General features: G+C 42.7%; 2 protein-coding genes across 2 annotated transcripts; one reads left to right on the top strand and one right to left on the bottom strand.

Annotated features, from left to right (window-relative positions):
• Nucleotides 1-556: 556 nt before the first annotated feature.
• Nucleotides 557-14,733, bottom strand: cand2 (cullin-associated and neddylation-dissociated 2 (putative)). The gene is made up of 15 exons (XM_080846169.1): nt 14,559-14,733; nt 13,184-13,327; nt 12,797-12,951; nt 12,096-12,219; nt 11,501-11,757; nt 11,023-11,128; nt 10,200-10,342; nt 9,709-10,001; nt 8,776-8,917; nt 6,833-8,332; nt 6,411-6,506; nt 6,082-6,251; nt 2,287-2,451; nt 1,755-1,862; nt 557-1,157 (listed from the first exon to the last, which is right to left on the bottom strand). Exons 1-15 carry the CDS (start codon nt 14,624-14,626, stop codon nt 933-935), a joined length of 3,696 nt encoding a protein of 1,231 aa, XP_080702295.1. The 5' UTR covers nt 14,627-14,733; the 3' UTR covers nt 557-932.
• Nucleotides 14,734-14,935: 202 nt separating this feature from the next.
• Nucleotides 14,936-21,862, top strand: sec13 (SEC13 homolog, nuclear pore and COPII coat complex component). Its single transcript, XM_080845852.1, has 9 exons — nt 14,936-15,073; nt 15,743-15,787; nt 15,958-16,073; nt 16,331-16,482; nt 16,876-17,009; nt 17,331-17,464; nt 17,767-17,887; nt 18,293-18,439; nt 21,150-21,862. The coding sequence occupies exons 1-9, from the start codon at nt 15,071-15,073 to the stop codon at nt 21,258-21,260; spliced, it is 963 nt and encodes a 320-aa protein (XP_080701978.1). The 5' UTR covers nt 14,936-15,070; the 3' UTR covers nt 21,261-21,862.
• The last annotated feature ends 384 nt before the right edge of the window (nt 21,863-22,246 follow it).

Genomic DNA, 22,246 nt, shown 5'->3' with positions numbered 1-22,246 from the left:
AAGCTCAGGACATCTGTTTTTGTCAAACTACAGTTAGAACTGCCATTTTCATGAAGTCCCTTAACCGTCCTTTTATCTTTGGGGTCAATTTGACCACATTCAATGTTAAGCGTCTAAAAAAAATGATTGACAATTTTTTTTTTTGCTACATATTTAATTATTTTTCCTTATTTAATCGAGACAACTGGGTAAACATTAAATTAACATGATATGTTTTCAATGCCCCGTACACCAGCTGTACGCATTGGTTTTCATCAAGGTCAATTTGAACCCAGGCTGTTTTAGTTTTTTTGCATTTTTGCTATTCTTGTTAACAGAACAATTTGTTTTATTCCAAATATTATAGATAACAATATGTACTTAGAAATAATATAAAAGCCATGAAAAAACTAAAAAGATATCAATTTTAGGTCAATCAGTGAGATTTTATGATCATCTGCATGTTTCTCCATATTCACGTAGGTATTCTGGAAATTTAAGTTTTTTATTTATTTTTTTATTTTATTGAAAGGGCTTTTTAGGTAGTCAACAAACATAAAGTACCTGACACATAGACTTTGGTACACATTTTAATTATAATGTTCTTAAATTGCTGGGGTCAAATTGACCACAAGGATAAAAGTAATTTTCAATTTAACAGGAGGGTTAAGCCCTTTCAGTGTAACCCACGCCTGAAATCCTCACGCGAGTGCTTTCTGTTTTGAGTGGTGAAAATCAAATTGTTTGAATCTTGTGCAGGAAGTTATAAAAATTCATTTCAGTAAGTGCTGTAAAAAGTAGTCATTCCTACTTTGATCTACTGTGTGTGTGTGTGTAGTATCTATGGTTGGCTACTACCCTGGCTTAGGTCTTGGCACCTCGCTATTGCTTCATATATATTGCTGAACCTTTTGAGACTAGAAGTGATCAACCCATTCGACTTGTTGAGGCCTTTAACTGGTATCCATGGCTTCCACACCGCCTGACATGACGTCTCCTTGCACACTCTCAAAGATGGTGGCCATCTCTGCATTGGAGCGAATCTGGTTGGCAAAGTCTGCCATGGCGGGACTCTTCTCAACCTCACTGATGGAGAGGAGGGCAGCCACAGCACGCATGGCAGACCGCCTAAGCTCCTCCTGCTTCTCAAACTCCTGCTTCACTGATCCCGCCTTCACCTGGAAACATTAGGGGAGGATGAGTGGTTAATACATTTCAAACTCCCTGAGTGGTTTCAAAATAAAGTCATATTAACAATGTAACAACAATACCTCTAGAAACGGTAATATTGCAAACTTAAGCCCTGACCTACTTGAACAATATTGCTGTCAAATCAGCTCTGCATTATATTGCAAATATGCCAATGTAAACAATTTTTCTTCATGGAATTTGAGAAAAAAGCATGAAAATATGAAGTATCAAGGGAGGAGTTGTCGCATGTCGGAAACACAGTAGGAGGACCACTCGGTGCTATTCTAAATCATTGGCTACGTCAAAAACGCCTTCTAAATAACTTGTTTTACTAGTTGGCATTGCAGATCTAAGTATAAGTCGAGGAATTGTCCTTTTGTTCTGCCAGTTGAATATGGGGCTAGAGGAAAAAAATAAACGTGTGAAGGTCCGGGATTAATAACAGCGGGTATCTTTAAGGTGTTCAATTGTGTCACTTCAGAAACATGCACATCATTCAATTTGGCTATATGGCAAAAACAGCTTGGAAAAACCGTAGGGCCTCTGCTGAGTAAATACAGTCTCATAATGACTAGGGATGGTACCTTTGTAGTGCAAGTGGCCCTCAGTGGCTCCACCAGTCGATCCAGCCTCTGCACTACTGCACTGGGGCACAGAGATGACAGCCTGGCCAGCATGATGAACGTCAGCATCTGGAGAAAACAAGTGTCATGTTCAGATTACATACAATAGATTTTGTAGATCACTAACAGTCATTTTGTCTCTAGTACAGCAATGTCACAAGTGTACTAGAGGTAGCATCCTCCTGAGACAGACAGAAATGTATTAACATTATCATCCAGGGGAACACGAGGCCCACATTGCAGTTGACACTGAAGTGCACTAGTGTGACACATGAGGCTCCATGCCAAATCAGAGTAGGATTTGTCCTAATATCTGCAGTGGTTCAAATTAACCTTCCAGAGGCTTATCACTAAGGAGGTGTCCCAACTCTTTAACAGTTAGACCATGATAGACGGTGAACTCTAATCAGTTTTATAATCATGAAGTTGCATACACTTTAATCTTGAGGTTCACTACAGACTTAAACAAAATACAGTACAACTTGTGGCTCACCCTGATATCATAGTGGTCCTTGAGCCCTTCCTCCACGTGGTTGAGGAATTCTAAGATATCCAGGCAGTCGAGACAGCTGTCCAGCAGCGTGTACATGCACTCAAACGCAGCTTTGCGCACATCCAGACCGTCATCAACTGTGTGCTTAAATGGTCCCATCTCTACCTGTGGAAATGTAGAGCACAAATAAAAGAGGACCCATTATGCTGATTTTCAATGTTCATAATTCAATTTTTGGGCTCTACTATAATTGGTTTACATGCTTCGATGTTTCAAAAGCGTATATATTTTTTCTCATACTGTACATCTCTTTTCACCCTCTAAATGAAACGCTCTGTTAGAGATCCTGTGTCTTTCAGCCACCTCCCTCCCCTTCTGATGAGCCTATTGGGCTCTGATTGCTCAGCTAGATGGGCAATAAGGATTGTATTACAAGATTGCATCATTTTGTAATATAGTCCATGGGCCAGACCACATATTGGTACCATCTGGGTGGGCAAAACTTTACCTATACTTAGTTGTTTGTAGGACTGATATAAGTCTATTAATATATGATAACCCTTGCACAATAGCAGCTTTCCATATTTTTGGGCTTAATTACCGTTCACAGCACTTTAGCAAAATGTCCCCAAATCGCACATCAATTGTGCATTTTGTGATAAAAGCTGTCATTTGGTACACATAATATGCCACATATAATAGCCACAGTCTGAAAAAAAATAGATATCGGGGCATCATGAATTTTCAACATGGCGGCCATAGCAGCCATTTTTCAAGATGACCACCAGTGCAAGAATTTTCAGATCAATTATCTTATTTCTATTACATATAATATGATGTTGAGGATCTTGTTAGTTACATTTAGTCATCATACATAGTTTTTGGAAGTTTATACATACTTATGAACTTCTAAGGAAACTCGAAGCTAAATTATCACACCTGATGCCTGATGTACGTCATCACACATTTGGTGAGGGCAAATGTTTAAATTGATTCCCTAAAAGATGCCAGAAGAACTCTGTTCCACAGCTATTACTGACCCTCGTGCATATGCTGTTAGAGGGACCTAGCATAAAAAAGCAGAGATGACATCACCCACAGCACTGGCAATTGCTCAGATTATTAAATTCAACAGTGTCAAGCACAGACGGGGACCAGGCACAGGATTTGTCAGGCACAGTACTACACAGGATATACCAGTTCCTTTATATGTATAGAGCTGATGCTGCATGCCCACACACACAAAAAGGAACTGACTTCTACTTTCAACTCAGATGGGGAACAACATCTGCAAGCATCGTCAAATATACCATATTCCGAGTTTGACCACAGCTAGGGACCTTTTCCATGGTACTGCAATGTCTTTACTCCAGCATCCCTCCTTTGTTGGGGAAGTGGCTGACCGAAGGATAGGATACTTGCTATCACGAGTAGAGAACTTGTTGCTGTTGAGGGGCGTTACAATAGGTGCTCCTGTGGATACACGCGTAGAGAGTTCTGATGGAATGGAACAAGGAAAAAATGCAGAAACACAGTATGAGGCAGCAAATAAACATGCCCATGAGGAACTGCTTGCGTATCAGGAATTATCTTTTTTTCCAATCCAGAGATGATACCGATGACAGATCTGACGTCAAGACAAGTGTTATCAATGGACTATCTTGGATTCAGCCAGGTCAAAAACTCGACCAAGAAACATCTTCGTCGCAAGTTGGAGACTGATCTGGCAGGGTCCATCCACATCTTATCTGACTAGAAGGGAAGGTTACATCTGTACTGCCTAACTATGAGTGAGCTTGCCAAAGCCACATACTCCTTGAAAATGGAGCTGCAACATGCCAGGGCCATGAAAGCTGGAAGTGGTTTCTCTGATGCCCTGCTTGGCATGCATGCCTTCATTGGTTGTGACACCGTCAGTGCCTTTGCAGGCCGTGGGAAGATAGGTGCCTTGAAGCTACTGACAAGTCTGACAAGGCCTACCAAGAGGCTTTCAGTGAGCTTAGACATTCTTGGGATGTGTCTGATGAGCTTTTTGAGAAGCTGCAATAGATCACATGCCATATGTATGTGCATTCTACCCGCACAACAGATGTGAACACCCTTTGTCACCAACTCTTCTGTGCTAGACGTGGCAAAGCAGAGTCCAGTCAACTCCCACCGTGTGAGGATTGCCTCTTCATGCATGCCATGTGTGCCAATTATCAGGCTGCAATATTGAGGCGGTCTCTGAGGACCCAACCCTCCGTGCCGGATCCCAAGGATGAGTGGACCAAAGACGATGATCGGAAGCTGGCGATTAAGTGGATGAGTGGCTCCGGGGCACCCGAAGCAGTGCTGCAGTTGCTCACCTGCAAGTGCACAAGGTCATGCAAACTGCTATAGTGCACATGTCTCACCAATGGCCTGAAGGGCGCAGATATGTTCAAACTGCAAACCTGTTCTAATCCACCCATTGAGGAAGAACCCACTGTCGAGTTAACAGACTCAGATGATGGTGACGGTGGTGAGTCCCAGGTTGAGGGTGAGGGCCTAATGGGCGCAGATATGTTCAAACTACAAACCTGTTCTAATCAACCCATTGAGGAAGAACCCACTGTCGAGTTAACGGACTCAGATGATGGTGACAGTGACTGAGTCCCAGGTTGAGGGTGTGGGCCTAATATTTCCTGATATGTACAGTTGTAATTCTAATTTCTCCAACAGACAATGTTAAATAGCACTACTAATCAAGCCATCAGTATTATTGTTGCATAGAACATGCCAATTGATGTTACGTCAGCATAGTGTACAAGTGTAGCATCATCCAGACACTTTCAGACCACTAATTAAACAGTTGAACATGTTAACATGTGTGTTTTATAGTACTGGTAATAATACAAAAAATAAAGAATATTTGTTTTACATGCCACAATGTTGTTTGCCTGTATTATGTGTAGTTTCATCATAATTATTGTGATTATATAATAACTGAGGGACTACTATTTAGTTCAATTTAACCTATTATTGTACTTGAAGAAAGAACCACTAAATAGTATTATTTGAAACTGCAAATTTCGCAAAAGTAGGCTTTATATCCTTATAAAATTGAGAATGTAAACTGTTCCAGAACATAGGAGGCCATTAAAATAATGTATTGGTGGTTTAAATTCAATAGAAAACAAGATAATATTATGATGGTGCAGTTATACATGATGACTGGAGAATTCATCTTTCTGCATTTGCCTGGTAGGGGTCTCTCTGTTCAAGAGGTGAAAACCACTAATAAGCTGCCACTCTGAAAGAGCTATCACATCAAAACATAATCTAGGGATGTATAACAATTCAAAAACTAGAATTTGCCAACCCAGATAGTACCAATATGTTAAATTTCAGGTTTGGGCCCATGGACAAACAAGGGAAAAGGGCTGGAATTCCGATAAGCTATTTTAGGCAACTGAAACAAGTGGTGTCTGTGGGAGAGTATTACTCCCTCTAGTGTGTACTTTAGGGTTTGTAACTTAGCAGACCGTTTACATGTACAAAAAGCCTTTCACAGGAGCAAAACTCTTATTCCAAGAGGACCTTATAGGTACATCATTAATTTCTTAAAAGGTGGGATTTCTATTGATTCTCCACTTGCTTGAAAAAGGTGATTGAGGTCTGACGTGATTGATATATCAGGATTTTCATGATAAAATACATTGTACAAAATATCACACTCAACTGAGTTAACGCTTCCCCAAAACTCCAAACTCCAAAACTGAAGTAATCTGCAACAGAACATCATAACAGTGTGTGCATCTGGAAGGTATGTACCTCTCGTATGAGGTCTTTTCTGATCTGTGTCTCGTTGTAGAGGTGGGGGAGCACTTTGCTTAGGAGGCCTCGAATCAGTGCAGGCTTGTTGTGGGCTGCTGAGTTGAGCATCACCAAGGCAACCCGCCTCACATTCAGATCAGGGTCCTGCAGGGTCTTCAGGAAGTCACCTTATCACAAAGGCAAACTTATGTATTTGTGTGCTGTTTTACAGGACAGGTCATATTGAGATGTCAGGTTTCTTTACATATAAAACAGACCTTTGCGATGGTAAAATAGAAAAGACACAATATATATTATTTATACATTCATCCAAATAAAATGCTTACCTATGCAGTCTTTCAGTAGTGAGTCAATGGGCACTGGCTGATCAACAATTGTGAATTTCACAGCTGTAACAACGGTACTGCGTGCGAGAGGGGACCCTACAACACAGAGTTCCGCTTCTTGTTTTTGACTGCAATGTTTCAATACTGAGCATGCATGCTTCTAATCGTGGGCATACAATTGTCAAGATGTGTTTTGGAGTTATAATAAAATATAATACAAATCATAAATATCATAAACATATGTATGTACTGCCTTATGTTACACCTTAAAACAACACATGAACCATTACTATTATGAAATAGGAAAGTAATTAATACTGTATAGATGTACAGATGAACTGCTTCCAAAAAGACCTATACCTCTGATCATGGTGTTAGTTGCATTATTTCACCTATAGGAGGAGCGCACAGACTGTAGTTACCTGATGACAGCTGCTTCTTAAGCCGAGGCAACAGCTCAGAGGGGTTGGACAGTGTGAGCTTCCCCAAGCACTCAGCCACCACGTTCCGCGTTCCCTCCTCAGGGCACTCGCAGTTCTTAAAGAGCAGTGCCCAGACATTCTCTAGATGGGGCTTAAGGTGCTCGGCCGAGGAGGCGCTGATCACCTCCTTCAGGGAGTGCAGCAGCAGGTACTGCTTCTTGGGCTGGCTGCCAATCTCCGTCAGCATGAAGGACAGGTACTCCTCCAGGTTGCCCACGCAGATGTTCCCCAGGGCGCAGGAGGCGGCTGATTTGATCTCCTCGTTCGGGGAGGAGAATGCCTCCAGGATGACGTTCTTCAGCTCCTTCTGCCCGCTTAGGTTCATGGTACGGCCCACCTCACCCAGGCACAGGAAGGACAGGATCCGCACCGACTCGGATGACTTGGAGCTCTTCACTTCCTGGATGAGGTTGGTGATCATTCCAGAAGCTTCTTTGGTGCATGCCGAGGACAGGGCAGCCACACACTTGGCGACAGAATAGTAGGACTGGCGATGCATGGGAAGATCTGATGTTTTAGCTCCATAGAAGGGTCCTGTTAAAGCTTTCAGCAGATCATTGTAGCTGATGTTGCTAGACTTTGTCAGCACCAGGGCCTGCAAGAAGTCCAGGATGGATCTGAGAGCCCCTCCCTGGAGCAGCGGGGAGTGGACCAGACGGAGCACCTCAGGTAGGATAGTGCCACTGATCTTGGAGAGAGAAGAAGGGCAGGCTTTAGCCATGCAGGCCAGAAGCGTGATGGCCACCTGAGACACGTGCATGTCACTCTCCTGGATGAGCGCCGGCAGCTCTGCGAGCACGGCGTCGATCATGGGCGGCTTGAGGCTGTCACCGTAGTTAGTTACGATCATGTTGAGAGCGGTCAGTGTACCCAGCTTGAGGGCTCGTTGCTTTTTCCGCAGGAAGGAGGCCAGGATGGGGATGCCCTCTGTGAGGATGGGACGCAGGTCGATCTTGAGCGGGGACGCTGCAACCAGTGTGATTGTCTTCACGGCCGTGAGGCGGGTGATCTCGTTCTTCAATCTCTCGAGGAAGATCTGCAGGGTGGGCTGCAGGTCTCCACCCAGTTGGTCTCCAAGATGGCTGACGATGTAGCCCATACAGGAAATGGCCCTCTCCTTCACTTCCTGGTCTATGTCTGCTGCCTTCAGCCTCTTTACGGTGGCAGAGAAGATGTCTTTCACATAGGGTTTGCCGTCAAAAGAGCAGGTTTTGTCCACTGGTCGAATGATCTTCACCACCTGAAGCGTGACTAAAAGGGCTTCAGAGATGATTTTGTAGAAGGAGTCGTCCACACAACGCACAACAGGCGGTAAGATGACGATGATGTGGGGGTGAAAGACTTCAGGGGCATGGCTGGACAGAAGAACATGGAGGAAGGCAAGGGCGTCAATCTTCATGTTGGACGAGGTGGATTTATCAGTGAGGGAATACACAATACCTGCATGTTGAGGGAGATTTCAAAGAGTAAGAAAAACGTACACTCAAAATGTCTGAACATAAGCCTGCCTGCTTCAAAACATTGTGAAAGCACCAAAAAGCACTCATGAATTGCATGGAGACATGAGCAGCATGATATCCATAATGTGTCATGACACTCTAACTAATATGATGAGAGATTGGAAAGATTACAAAGCCTATGTGGCAGACCATGAGCATACACCTGAGGGCAATGTAAGCGGCAATGAACAGACAGTTTAAGACCTAATGAGCGTTACAAATCCTTATAAATGTTGGCTTTATGCATTTGAAATTTGTAAGGATTCATTGAACCAAAAACATTATTTTGAGAGGATTGAGATGCTTATGATAGCCACCAAGACCTCAGGGGACAATACAATTATTTCTGACAATATATGTTAGTATAATGGAGTGTGACATCACCGGGTATGAGTGCAGGTATGTGTTCTCCCAGGGCTCCGGGGAGCACGTTGGCCAGCTCTGTGAGCAGACTAACGCAGCCCTGTCTTGACTTCATGCTCTTCTCCTTCAGTTGCTTATGCAGGGCCTTCACCACTGTGGGCACCTTAGAAGCCAACATCGTATAGTATTAGTATTTGTCCTGAACAATGTTTTGTATAAAATGATAAGGATGTTTGGGTTTGTCGTACACAAAGCAACAAATAAGGTAGTTGTTTTCAGAAAAACTGTTTCAAGCTAAAATAGTCAATACAATAAGTTGTATCTCAAATTGTATGGCTGACTTATAGAGCCTATAATGCTAAACACACACAGGCCACAAATTGATGTCAGAATTTATTGGCGGGCCCGAATAAAAGTTGTAGAGGGCTGTGTTTGGCCCACAGGCCTTGATACTGACATGTGATTTAAGCTACCTAGCGAACCTACAAAAAAACTTTCCAATTCATGTTATGTATTTCAGTATTACATTTAAAGGCTTTTAGTCATCACAGTGAGGTTCCTGCCTAAGATCTTAATCAAATAAATAATCAAATCTATCCTTGAATAAATGCTGATATTCAGTGAAAGTTATCAATCCTACTGCGTTATTGATTTTGAAAATCAGAGGCTATATTCCGAAGGAATCTGCACTATAAGTGAAGAATTTCTGCATGAAACATATTTAGGAAAACTGCTGAAGAAACTCGATGTGAAGGTGAAGGTGGGGCTGACCATGTCGCTATCAATGATAATAGCCTATGTTATGCCCGCTGTTATTTTACATCATATGAAGATGTTCAAATCATTACTCCATTTTTACTCACACAGTCACTTACTGAAGTGCAGTCTTACTACACTAAGGGAGGGAGTGACTTTAATTGGTATTTGAATGAGTCAAAGAATTTTCCGCCATACCTGTTTCTTGAGCAGGGTGACCGCAGGCGCCTCTTTTGCCCCAGGCTCAAGGACAACTGGTCCCCCCGCTACTGGGTGGGTCTGCCTGAGAAGCGCCACAAAGGCCAGGAAGATATCCGTTCGCACGTTCTCCTCGCGTTCCTTGAAGCAGGACACCAGGGTGGGGCAGACGGAACCGTACAGGTCCACCAGAAGGTCACGGCGACTGCTGATCACTGTCTCCAGGCACTTCACTGAGGACCGTCGAACCTTCCAACTCATGTCGTCATCGTCACTGTACTCATCGTCTGCCTCTGGGGATAGATTCCAGATTGATGTTAATACATTATCTATGGGGCACACCTTAGACTCCCTCTCAAACCAGTATTACAATTTTTTTTTTAATTTGTTTGGTGTGTGTGAGTGTATGTGTGTGTGTGTGTGTGTGTGTGTGTGGGGGGGGGGGGACCTAGCCGCAGCACAGGGCAAAAAATATGACTATTAAACAGTACCCTCATCTTCATCCTCTTCAGTTTCCATGGAATCCTCTTGGTCTTCATCGTCCCCATCATAGTTATAATTGGGGTCATAGGTGATGTACTTCAGACATAATTTAATCACTGTGGCAATGTGAGGGGACATTTCCTTGGGACATCTTCAATAAAAGAAAAATATGGATTATATGCTTTAGGAAACAAAAAACACATTGTATGTCTACTTCTTTTAGCTATTATTTGTTGTTTTAAACCGGTGATACATTTCTGCTGTCTTTATAACTCATGGTCTCGATTCACTTTCATTTTAATTCAGCATTCTTAAACGCCGATTTTCGAGTTTCAAATCGAAGTGAGTCCTTGCAGCAGCAGTTTTTTTCTCTGATGGCCTAGACAGCTGAATTACCTGTCCAGATATTGTTTTTTTTTTTTTTTTAAGATTGATGTCCTAGACTGCTGTGTGGCATTAGCCCAGCTAAATACTTTGAAAGGTCTTCTATGATGAATTACCAGCTGTACTTAATTGCTATTCTGTTTTAAATCGTTACACCCCTGTGTTGCTTCTGTATTCCCACTGGTGTTTCTATGATTACTTTTTTGGTATTCTAATGTATAACCAGTCGTGTGTGTGTGCGCGTGTGTGCGTGTGTGTGTGTGTGTGTGTGTGTGTGTGTGTGTGTGTGTGTGTGTGTGTGTGTGTGTGTGTGTGTGTAATGTAGCTTCATTATTCCCAGTACTGCTACCAATTATGTTTACCATCCATACCACCACTGCTGCTTGTTGGATTATTCTACTGTAACACTACAGGTGTTCAAATAGCCAAGACATAGTGCTGCCTTACCTGCGGACAAAGGCCTCAAAAGCCTGAAAGCAGTACTCCCTCAGTTCATCATCTTCAACATTGCAGAACTTGACCACCATTGGCACAATCTTCTCAAGGTGTTCCCCTACAAGACAGGAAGGATTACCCTGTGTGGACTAGCCAGATGTCTGTGTACCATTCTCTCATGCCATCTCTGGTGGTAAGAATTTTCTGTTAAGCAAATTATACAATAACCTAATCATATCATTCCATCTGCATGTTGTCATTTATATTATATTTACACATACACTTCTCTACTTACATAGAACATTGTCTAAAAGTATCAAAGAAACCAAGGCCTATAACCTAAACGCTAAGCTCAAGCCAAGTCCAGTCAGACAATCTTTGCATAAAAGTCTGCATAACAGACATACAGTATTCAAAGGATGAGTCTAAGCCCTCGGCTAGGCGGGATTCTAATACTTCAGCGCAGATATGGCCCTTGGGCAGCTCTCACCGACTCTGTGTCCTCCATGGTGACTGACGGTGGCCAGGCACTGGATGTAGGTACGGGTGTTGGAGGTGGGGGTGCCGCGGGTGAGCTCGGTAAGCAGGTGCTCCACAAGCTGTGTGAAGAGGGCTGGGCTGCAGCTGGGCACCAGGTGGCCAAGGGCGATGATGGTGCGCTTCCGCACGGCCATACGGGAGCTGGTCAGCTGGGGCAGCAGGCTGGTCAGGATGGAGCTGTGGAAGCTGGACAAGGCACCACTCAACCTTCACACACACATGCACACACACACACACACACACACACACACACACACACACACACACACACACACACACACACACACACACACACACACACACACACACACACACACACACACACACAACCACAAACAAATGCTCACACATTAAAAAACACACATATGCAGACACAAATAAAGTTTTGTCTAAGTTTAAGTACACACAAAATGTTTTTTAATGCTGAATATCATTCAGCATCTTTTACAGAATAAATGGCACATAAAGAGTGTGAAAGGAGTTAAATATTTGAAGTTTGCATTTAAAACCCATGGCTCTTTAAAGGGGCGAAGCAGCATGGCTACCTGCTGAGCATGTCTGACAGGATGTCCAGAGCCTCTAGCTGGATGGACACGTCCTCCTGCTTCCCCAGAGCTCCGATCAGCTGAGAGGTGATCTTCTTACACACGTTACAGGTCAAGGCCATGCCTGGGAGAGTGGACATACAGTACATCACAGCACAGAGACAGTAGGACAAAGACAGGGTCAGAGAGCATCACAGAGGAGTCTGTAGACATTGGTGAATTGTAACTGCTATGATAATACCACTGCTTACTTTTTAAATTACTGTATCACTCAATATGCTTTTTGATTGCCCTAAGCGATTACTTTTGAAAATTCTGTAGACTAGAGTAGTGGTTCCAAGTGCCCCCTCCCCCCAACATCCTGTTGCAAAGACTGAGAAACTCATATAGCCGTTTACTATTGACTTTTGGCTATAACAATTCTGTGAGACTAAAGACAGTTGTGGAGTTGGGCATAAATATATACGCATATCAATACATACATATTTTCACCAGTACACGACAAAATAAAAATATAATAGTAACAGTACAGAAAGGACAATGACGGCTTACTTTGTACAGTAGGTTAACTGTTGGAGTAAGATGGCAATCACAAATCTCAAGAAGCTCAAAAACAGATGTAACATGTTTCTTTCCTGTCCAATCAGTTACTTTTGATAAATGCCTGATAAATGTGAATGTGATTTAAATTAGTATCTTACCTGAGGTTGTTGGCGGGAGTTCAGCAATGACTGTTTTCAGCCCCATGCTGGAGATGTCTCTGAGCTGCTCTTTGTCTGACACCATATTACTGCAGAGAGTGTCCACCATGGTCTCCACCTGGTACTCCTTCACCTTGCTCACGAGGGGACCAAGACTGCAGAACCCCATGTTGGATGTCAGGAAGAGAGAAAAAAATGTATTTGAACTTAAGAATTTTCAAGACCAGGGCAACCTTCCAATAATGACACTTTTAAAGGCAAAAACTATCTGAGGTATGAAAACGAATGAAACTTGTGAAATGTGTAAGAGCATGTTTAGTAGAGGAGCTTAAAAATAGTAGATTGAATAGCTAACAGTGTTATACAGGAGATAGAGAGCCCTCTCACCATTTGACTGCCAAATTCTGGACCTCTCCATTCTTGTCCTCTAGTAGTTTGAGCAGCATAGCCACCACCTTCCTCTCACTGTCCTCGTCTAGTTTTATTGAGTCCTTCTGCAGCTCCATCATCAGGTCGTTGGTGGCCATGAACCTGAAGGGGCACATTAGATATTCCATGCTACACATTCTACTGAGGCATTCAACACCACCCTTCCAAACCGTTGGTACATTCCTGGTAAGGACTAATATTACCTGGATGTGCTTCACCCTATTGATAGATGACTACAATAACAATACGTCACTCAACCAAGGGGTTTCCTGCACAAGAGTGAGAATGTTAAGGATGTGAGCATTTGCATTGAAGAGGGCTTTTGCAATCTCACAGAAGATTTAAAAGTGTTTTTATGATGATGTGTGTCTTCAAATAAAATAGGCTCAATAGGGTCATCAATACAGCACAAATAATCACTGGCTGCTCACTGCCCTCCCTGGAATCCATTGCCCGCTCCCGCTACCTTAGCAGGGCCAATCACATCTTAAAAGACTCCTCTCTCCCAGGCCACCACCTGTTTGCTCTCCTGCCCTCAGGCAGACGGTACAGATCCTTTAGAGCAAGGACCACGGGTCTTAAAAACTGTTTTTTTTCCAGACGGCCATCAGAACACTAAATACAGGCATGCACTAAACACTAATCACTTTATTGACTACAAGTCACACATACCATCTTGGTCACCTTACGCATGTGCATAAACAAAACTGTTTCTGTATTTATTGTAAAGCAACCCAGGGAAGTACTGTTGATGTATATATATATAGCCTACTTTAATCTATACCACCGCACTTTGTTGAACTCTTAATATACTGTATATAGAGTATATATATTTTAAAGCTATTCCTACTGTTTTAAGATAGTTGTAATATTGTTGTGTTATATGTTGTTGTTGTGTTATATGTTGTCCCTCGTCAGACCAACAGGGGAAGCACTCCAAATTTCGTTGTATGCAAATACAATGACAATAAAGCCTTTTCTATTCTATTTCTATTCTATTAGGCCTATAAATCCCATTTGTATATTAAATTCAAATGTTCAGACACCATGGCTTTAACTGGTTTGTTTGATATGAGGTTGGTGTTACTTTGTGGGTGAGGAAAGAGGTTCAAAGACTGGATTTATAATGACAGCAGGATCTATGTAGCCAAGATCAAGGTTATTATAATAAACACTGAAACTTTGTTACAAATTGTCAATTCTTGGAGAGTGGTATTTTAACATCGACTACGCAATAACATTCCATTACAGAGACAAAATAGTTACTAACACTGCAAACAAATACAGAAATCACGGCAATCATGATCAAACATGAAACCGATTGCTGTCTTACCGAAAGTCTTTGTCAGTGGATGTCATTTTTTCTAGCAAATTGGAGATGTAATAGGCGACACTCGACATCTTGACTGTTTTAAGTTTTACAAACACTTGTATGAATAATCTTTGTATGGAAAAGTTTTAGGAAATTAGGAACAACAGTAGAACATGACGGGAGAAGGTGGCTGGAATGACGCTGTCAGACCAGAACATACAGGGAAACTTGACACTTGCACAAGGTGATATAAATAGCGAGGATAAATTATTTTTGAACGTTTGCTGCCGCCTAGTGGAACTTTTGCGTTAAACAGTTAGTGCCGTGTGGAACCAAATGTCTGCCCTTGATTCAACGGAATGTATTCGACCTGTACCAGGAAGTTGCGTCACGTTTGAGCGGTCGTGTTGCCACGTCGGGTATATACATCATAGTCCATTGCAACAGCAACTCTGGGCGGCTGCGGCTGTCTTCTCTGTCCTGAGGAATTGTGATAACCGTAGTACATAAACAACTGTAGCTCCCGTTCAACTATGGTAAGAGTCCATGATCTAATTGTATGTTAACTGGTTTGTTGGATGGTTGTCTAACGAGAACTGGTACTCACCTAACGGTAGCTAGCACTCTAGCAAGGACCAGCTATTGTGATCAACCCTTAAGTTAGCAGTAACTATGCACAACTTAATGGATTACTAGCCTGCTAATATAGGAAGTGAATTTGCTCATATAACTTAACACTATCGGAGTGTAAAGACGTGATTTTCCCTTTCAATAGGAGACAATCAGGGTTCTGATTACTAACTAGCTAACGTTAGGTGTCCTCAGACGCTAGCTAGTAGCTAACTGCCAGGCGAATTAACGTTACTTATCTAATCTAAATGAACAGTTACTATATATTCATTGGTAATATACTCTGTTCTTTGGAAGATTAACCAAGCTTGCTTGATAGCCGACTTGACATGGCTGTCATTTAATTTATTAGTGTCATTCGCCGCACTCATTTTGGTAAAGAAGTGCATATCAGTGCTGTTTTGGTTAAGGCTGATGATAACTGTAAGGCGTCCTTTGACGTAAAATAGACTTAAGACCAGTTGTAGTTGTTCTTAGTGACTTGTGTATTTTATTTTATACTATAGAATATTTTAGGTATTATATCTAATGTCTAGGTTAGTAAGTAATATGGACCTGATTGTGTTCTCTCGTAGGTGTCAGTCATTAATACCGTGGATACGTCTCATGAGGACATGATCGTAAGTAATTCAAGTTAATTTCACCTCTCTAAGCACAACACAAAGCCTTATAGTTCTAAATGCACACCTAAGCACACTGTCTGATTATTGACCAGCCTGTCACTTAGATGATCAGATGTGTCAGTTTCCCTCCTGTGCTGTTTGATTGACATGTGATTCCTCTCCTCCAGCACGATGCTCAGATGGACTACTATGGGACACGCCTGGCCACCTGCTCCTCTGACCGCTCTGTGAAAATCTTCGATGTGAAGAACGGAGGCCAAATCCTGCTGGCTGATTTGAGAGGGTGGGTTTACAAACACACAAACACAAACACAAACATGTTCATCAGGTCTCTTAGATGCAGGTGTTCGACCTGACTTATTTAGCCTCAGTAAATAGCAAGCTTACTTACAGACCGTTTTCTTTTATCATGCTAGTCAGCTTAGCATCAGGCTGCTTCATCAGTGTTTCTCCCCCATTATAATCAATGAAAGCACTTCAGACTCCACCATGTTTGAATTACATCATCAGTGTAATTCTGGGTTTTCCTCCACCTTGCAGCCATGAGGGTCCTGTGTGGCAGGTGGCCTGGGCCCACCCCATGTACGGCAACATCCTGGCTTCCTGCTCCTACGACAGGAAGGTCATCATCTGGAAGGAAGAAAATGGCAGCTGGGACAAAATGTATGAGTACACCGGCCACGACTCTTCAGGTGAGACCCTATAGGCCGGGCAAACTATGAAGTTACTGGCTTTTGACACCTCAAAGCAGTAGCATATGGGAATGTGCCACTTTTTGTAGTATATTGATATTGGTTACTAGATTGGGTAACATTTTCAAATTTATTTTGATGGTTAAGTCATGTAAAGGAGAGTTCAAAAGACGTGTCGTTGCCCCTACCTGCACCCAGGCTGTGTAGTGAACGCTGTATGCTGGGGCCAGCCTGTATGTCTTTGGGAAGATTCTGACCTTGTGGAAGTAATTATATTGCAATGGTGACTTGGTTATTTTGTAGCCTAAAACCCTGGTGTGTGTCTGTATGTGTCTGTCTGTCTGTCTGTCTGTCTGTCTGTCTGTCTGTCTGCGTGTGTGTGTGTGTCTGCAGTAAACTCTGTGTGCTGGGGTCCGTATGACTTTGGGCTGATCCTTGCTTGTGGGAGCTCTGATGGGGCCATCTCCATCCTTACCTGCTCTGGAGACGGACAGTGGGACATTAAGAAGATCAGCAACGCACACACGGTGAGCTTTTAAAACTTCATGCATCATGATAACTGGATAAAGTTATTCAAATATTGAATGTTTTTTTTTTTCTTTTATTTATTCATGGTGACTTTAAAGCTTGATATTTTTACAGCAGTGCCAAGGCATGCCTCAGGATTAACTGAAAAAAAGTAATATATAAAAATGTGTTTTAGCTGTAATTTAAATCACATAGAGGCAATGATTGATTGATGCATAGATGCATGGAGCCAGCCACAGGCCTTCCAGGCCATTTGCTGCTCCTGACTGCTCTAGTGATGTTTGTCCTCTCACTCACCCTCTGCGATTCTCTCCCTTCAGATTGGCTGTAATGCGGTCAGCTGGGCCCCAGCAGTAGTGCCAGGCAGCCTTGTAGACCAGCCCACCGGCCAGAAGCCCAACTACATCAAGAGATTTGTTTCTGGAGGCTGCGACAACCTGGTCAAGCTGTGGAAGTGAGCTACTCTCAGTGCTGCTGTTTGATTTGCTTTCTCTGTGATTAACCTCTCATTCGTAATGTAAATTTTATGTGAAGACATGTAATAATAGGACCACTTGGAAGCTTGAACTTAAGTTTTGAATTTTTCTGTTTGAATCTGTTAGCATATTGAGCTGTAGTGGGCTCACAGCTCAGGCCAGTAGTCTGATGGGTTACTGCCATAAAAATGCAATCAGAATCAGGTAGGATTATATAACTGCTCCCGACTGGTTTAATTGGGTATGGTTGACTTATTCCACTGTGTGTGCATGTGTGCAGAGAGGAGGACGGCCAGTGGAAGGAGGACCAGAAGCTGGAGGCTCACAGTGATTGGGTGAGAGATGTTGGCTGGGCTCCATCCATAGGCCTACCCACCAGCACCATCGCCAGCTGCTCGCAGGTCAGTGCCACAGAACTTTCCTGACCTCACCTCCTTTCTTCTCCTCTCTCTTCTCTCCACATCTCTCTACGACTCTCTCTTCTCCTCGCTACACCTCGACTCATTTCAACCCTTGTCTCCTCACCTGCTCTTTTTAAACACATTCTCACCCCGGACAAGAGGTGTTGGTATAAGATATAATGCAGTCTCCAAACCTCTCATGTATGCTCTTTTCCTCTCCACACCACACCACACCACACCTTGCCTCTCCTCACCCATCCCGATCCTTCTCCTCCATCTTTCCTCCCCTCAGACTGGCTCTCCTTTTTCAACCCTCTGTGACTTTGTCAGTAGAACAGCACATAACAGAATTCTTATCTAATCCACGTTGGCCTGACGGATGGTGCGCTGCTACTCTGTCCACAGGACGGTCGGGTGTTTATCTGGACGTGTGACGACCCCTCGGGCAACACGTGGACGGCCAAATTGCTGCACAAGTTCAACGATGTGGTGTGGCACGTCAGCTGGTCCATCACCGGAAACATCCTAGCTGTGTCTGGCGGCGACAACAAGGTCAGGGCTCAAAGCAGGGGTTCCAATCTGGGTCCAGTCAGCCTTTGGCTGGCACATGCTAGTTTGCTGGTAAACATGACCCAGTACTGGTCATGCCAGGGAACATCTCTTTACTTCGTCTGAGGGTTTGGTTTCCTGCATATCCTCAAGTCATGGCTGTTACCTTGTTAGCTCTAGATGAGACGTTAGGCTTGCCATTTCAAGTGTAATTATAGAAATTTCAGTTTCTTTTCTTTTTTACATTTGCATAGCTACTGTAGTACATTATGCATGGGAAATATGTCCTTAGGTTATGTTGAACGTTGCACTGAAGACCAAGAATGGTAGAATATCTGCTCAGTCTCCCTTAGATCAGAATCTAACTCAGCAGTAATATCCTGAAGACCATTATCAAGTAGTGGATGCTGTCATAAGTGGTTTCCTCATCATCATTCTGCTTAATTTGTAGTTTAAATATAATGATTATGGTTTCTTTTTGCGAGGTGTTCACTCGGCTTATTCAATAGGGGTGCACGATTCAGAAAATGTCACGATTCGATTCGATACCGATTTTTAGGCTCACGATTCGATTCAAAATCGGTTTTCCATTCAAAAAACGATTTTCGATTCAAAAACGATTCTCGATTAAAAAAAAATGATTCACAGTATGTCAATGGTAGTGCTGTCAAACGATTCAAATATTTAATCGCGAATAATCAAATTTTATCATGGAAAAGTGGATTGGCTTGCTTTATGCAATGTTTTATTTTATTGAAAAACAACATTGCGGTACAAAATACAATTATGAAGTGCACATTTCAGACTTTGCTGTGAACATAGAAGTCAGGCCTCTTATTTAAAAAACAATGAACCATAACAGTTAGGTTACCAATAAAAGGTAAGCCTACTACTTCTGTGCTTTCAGCCAGCTTTCTGTTGACATTTTCAGACAACAGTGAAGCTCGCTTCTTTTGCACAACACAACTTTTAAAGGTAAACTTTCTATTCAGAAGCTTTTTATCAACCATTTCGCCGTATCGCGCTCACCATCACTCAAACCGTAACGTTAGCCTACTACACAGTTTGCAAAGCCAAAAAGAACGTTAATCTTATATTAATCGATTTTTGGAATTCTATGAATCGATTTTGAATCGGAAGCACTTGAATCGCGATACGAATGTGAATCGATTTTTTTTGCACACACCTATTAATCAATCTCTAAATAGGAATCTCATCATTTTGTATTTGTTTTTCTTCAATTTGAGCCATAATGGCTCATTTGACTAGTCAGTGCATTGTGGGGCTGTGTACCTACCTGAAGTGTGTTTGATCACTAGTGAAGAGGTGTGTGAGTGGCAGTGATCAGTCTGAGTCTGGCACCTGGATTGATGATGGCTCAAAGACTTTAAACTTGCGCCTTTAGGGGATGACGTTCCAGTTATCCAGTAACCGTGACCCAGCATTGGTGAAGACACTGCCCTGTTAATCTTGTGATGACTTGGTCTATTATATATGGGCAAGTCATTATTCTGTGTCCAAACCATAACGTCTGGCTGACATTTTCACTCATCGTCCCAACAAAATATTGTTGTTCGAATGTGATCATCATGCACCTAAGTTTAGAAATGTAATATACATTTATATACATATATGACCGGTAGCAATAATAATTCAGCCTTGGGTGATTTAATCTCCATGTGTAAATTATTTTAATTTGAGTCCTGTTTGCTAATGTGCTAACTATAGTATTGGGCCTGCATGCACCCCTGAGGTATTGTGTGTGATGAATAGAGCTCAGCTGTATGAGTGCCAGTGATTGGTCAGTAATAAGATCTCAGTGTTGGCCTGGCCGCTCGCTCCGCTGCGCTCTCTGGATTGATGAGGGCACTTATTTCTCCTGGCACTGCGCCGGGCACCAGGAGGCCATCGGGCAGGGAAACCTTGCCCAGGATGGATAACTCAATCTGGGACGGGGAAAGAAGGGATTGCTCACCCAGTGAGAAACTCAAACTAATAATCCATTTTTTAAGAAGGCCTGCCACTGTGGCGGCCAGAGAAATGGATTTCTGCGACAAGTGCGCTCGTATTAAGTCCATTCATCAAGGAAAGGCAGATGGGAATGAATGCAGAATGAAGTTTGTGTCTGCAGGAGGAGAGTTCATAACATTACACCTAGCGGACATGAGGTAACCATCTAATAAATTATCTTGAATGGTTTCCCTCACATGTGGACACAGAGAGGCGTGATTAAAAGCAAGCATTTCATTAAGGTTGTCCTTCATAGAGAGCGCTATTACCACCAGATCGTATCTGCTGAAGCAATAGTCGGACTCACACCAGGGTTGCCAGACTTTGTTGTTTCTCTTCAGTTTGTTTTGTTTTGTTTTGTTTATGCCTGCAGCGCCACTAGCAGTGAGAATTGACTCAGGGCTGAACTTGCACAGTAGGTGATGGATGGAGTTCATGATGATAACGATAAGGACTTTGTTTTGATCTGTGAAAAACAAAATGTCAAGGGCGTAGTTTGTTGAATTTCCCTCTTCTACGAATTTGGGTTTGTATTTTCATGCTGTGCTATACATGTTTTTTTGAGACGAGTCTTATAGATTGTTCTTGTTTGGTGTCTGTGGGTTTACATCTGTTCATGCAGGATGTGTAATTGGACCTCATATCAGCGCCGATACCATTTTCAGTACGAGTCATGTTAACGGTGCTTCTTCCTGTTTGGCAGGTGACATTGTGGAAGGAATCTCTGGACGGCCAATGGGCTTGCATCAGCGACGTCAACAAAGGCCAGGGCGCCGTGTCTTCTGTCACAGACGGCCAGCAGAACGAGCAGTGAGGCAGTAGGGCTGGGTGGGGGAGGGAAACCCCTCACATCCACCCTGCTCTATCCCACTTAGATGGATGTGAGGCAAGGCCACCTTCAGTGGAGGATACTCGACTGCCTCAGAGACTTTTCCAGAACATTTGTCCACCTCAGAGTTAACACCCAAATCAGGAAGTGGCCCCAGCCTCTAAGGGATCTCAGTGCTGTTTATATTCTATGTCTCCAGTCCAGCGTTCGTTGTGGCACTCCAAATCAAAGGATGCTTTTTGATGAGGTCGTATAGAGCAGAGTTAAAGTCTTGTTATGGTCTTCAAAATGTATCCCAAATTACCAGTAATTTTGTTCTTCTAATGCTTTTGTTTAAACCTATATTGGTCTTGTAATTTGATTGAGAGAGTGTGTGAGTAAAAGCGCCATGTGTCAGAGTCCGGTCCTAGAGAGATAACACTGACTGGAAGGGGATGGTGCCTGATCTCATCACCTCAGTGGATCATGCTGCACGGGACAGAAACAAATATCACAACCCCCCCCCCCCCCCCCTTTTTATGTGCTTTTGTTTGACTTTTCATTCAGAGAATGAACTTTTCTAATAAGTGAAATGAAATAAAATGAAATCTCCGGCTACTTAATTCAATAGTTATTGAGAAGCTAAACATTTTTGGAATACCTTTAGCCACTGTGTCGATATGCTAGAAGTGTATAGGGTTAAGAGTATAATTCCCTTTTCATCATTGCACTGAGAAATTATTGGCGCAAGTTAACTCTCCTGGTTAAATCTCTTGATATACACCTGGGGCCGTATTCACAAAGCCTTTTATCTTACCACTAGGAGTGCTCCTAACTCGCGCTAAAACCTTTTACGTAGGAGTAATTTCTTAAAAGTGATTCACAACGGCTCTGAGACCTACTCATACTAAGGATAAAACCAACTCCTAAGCTTAAGATAAAAACTCCGTTGCTATGGATGACGTCGATCCTCATGCACGAGTTTAGAAGTG

The sequence above is a fragment of the Sprattus sprattus genome (assembly GCF_963457725.1).
Source record: "Sprattus sprattus genome assembly, chromosome: 10".
Classification (NCBI taxonomy): domain Eukaryota; kingdom Metazoa; phylum Chordata; class Actinopteri; order Clupeiformes; family Clupeidae; genus Sprattus; species Sprattus sprattus.
Note: the sequence above shows the minus strand (reverse complement) of the source record. Positions and strands in the feature narration are given on the sequence as shown.

Excerpts from the sequence above, each read along its gene's own strand:
- sec13 (XM_080845852.1), top strand. Across the intron at positions 17,010-17,330 it reads AGATCAGCAACGCACACACG|ATTGGCTGTAATGCGGTCAG; the intron begins GTGAGCTTTTAA and ends CTCTCCCTTCAG. Across the intron at positions 17,888-18,292 it reads CCATCGCCAGCTGCTCGCAG|GACGGTCGGGTGTTTATCTG; the intron begins GTCAGTGCCACA and ends CTCTGTCCACAG.
- cand2 (XM_080846169.1), bottom strand. The coding sequence starts at position 14,626 with ATGTCGAGTGTCGCCTATTACATCTCCAATTTGCTAGAAAAAATGACA. Across the intron at positions 13,328-14,558 it reads TCCACTGACAAAGACTTTCG|GTTCATGGCCACCAACGACC; the intron begins GTAAGACAGCAA and ends GTGCCCCTTCAG. Across the intron at positions 6,252-6,410 it reads ACTACTGAAAGACTGCATAG|GTGACTTCCTGAAGACCCTG; the intron begins GTAAGCATTTTA and ends CTTTGTGATAAG.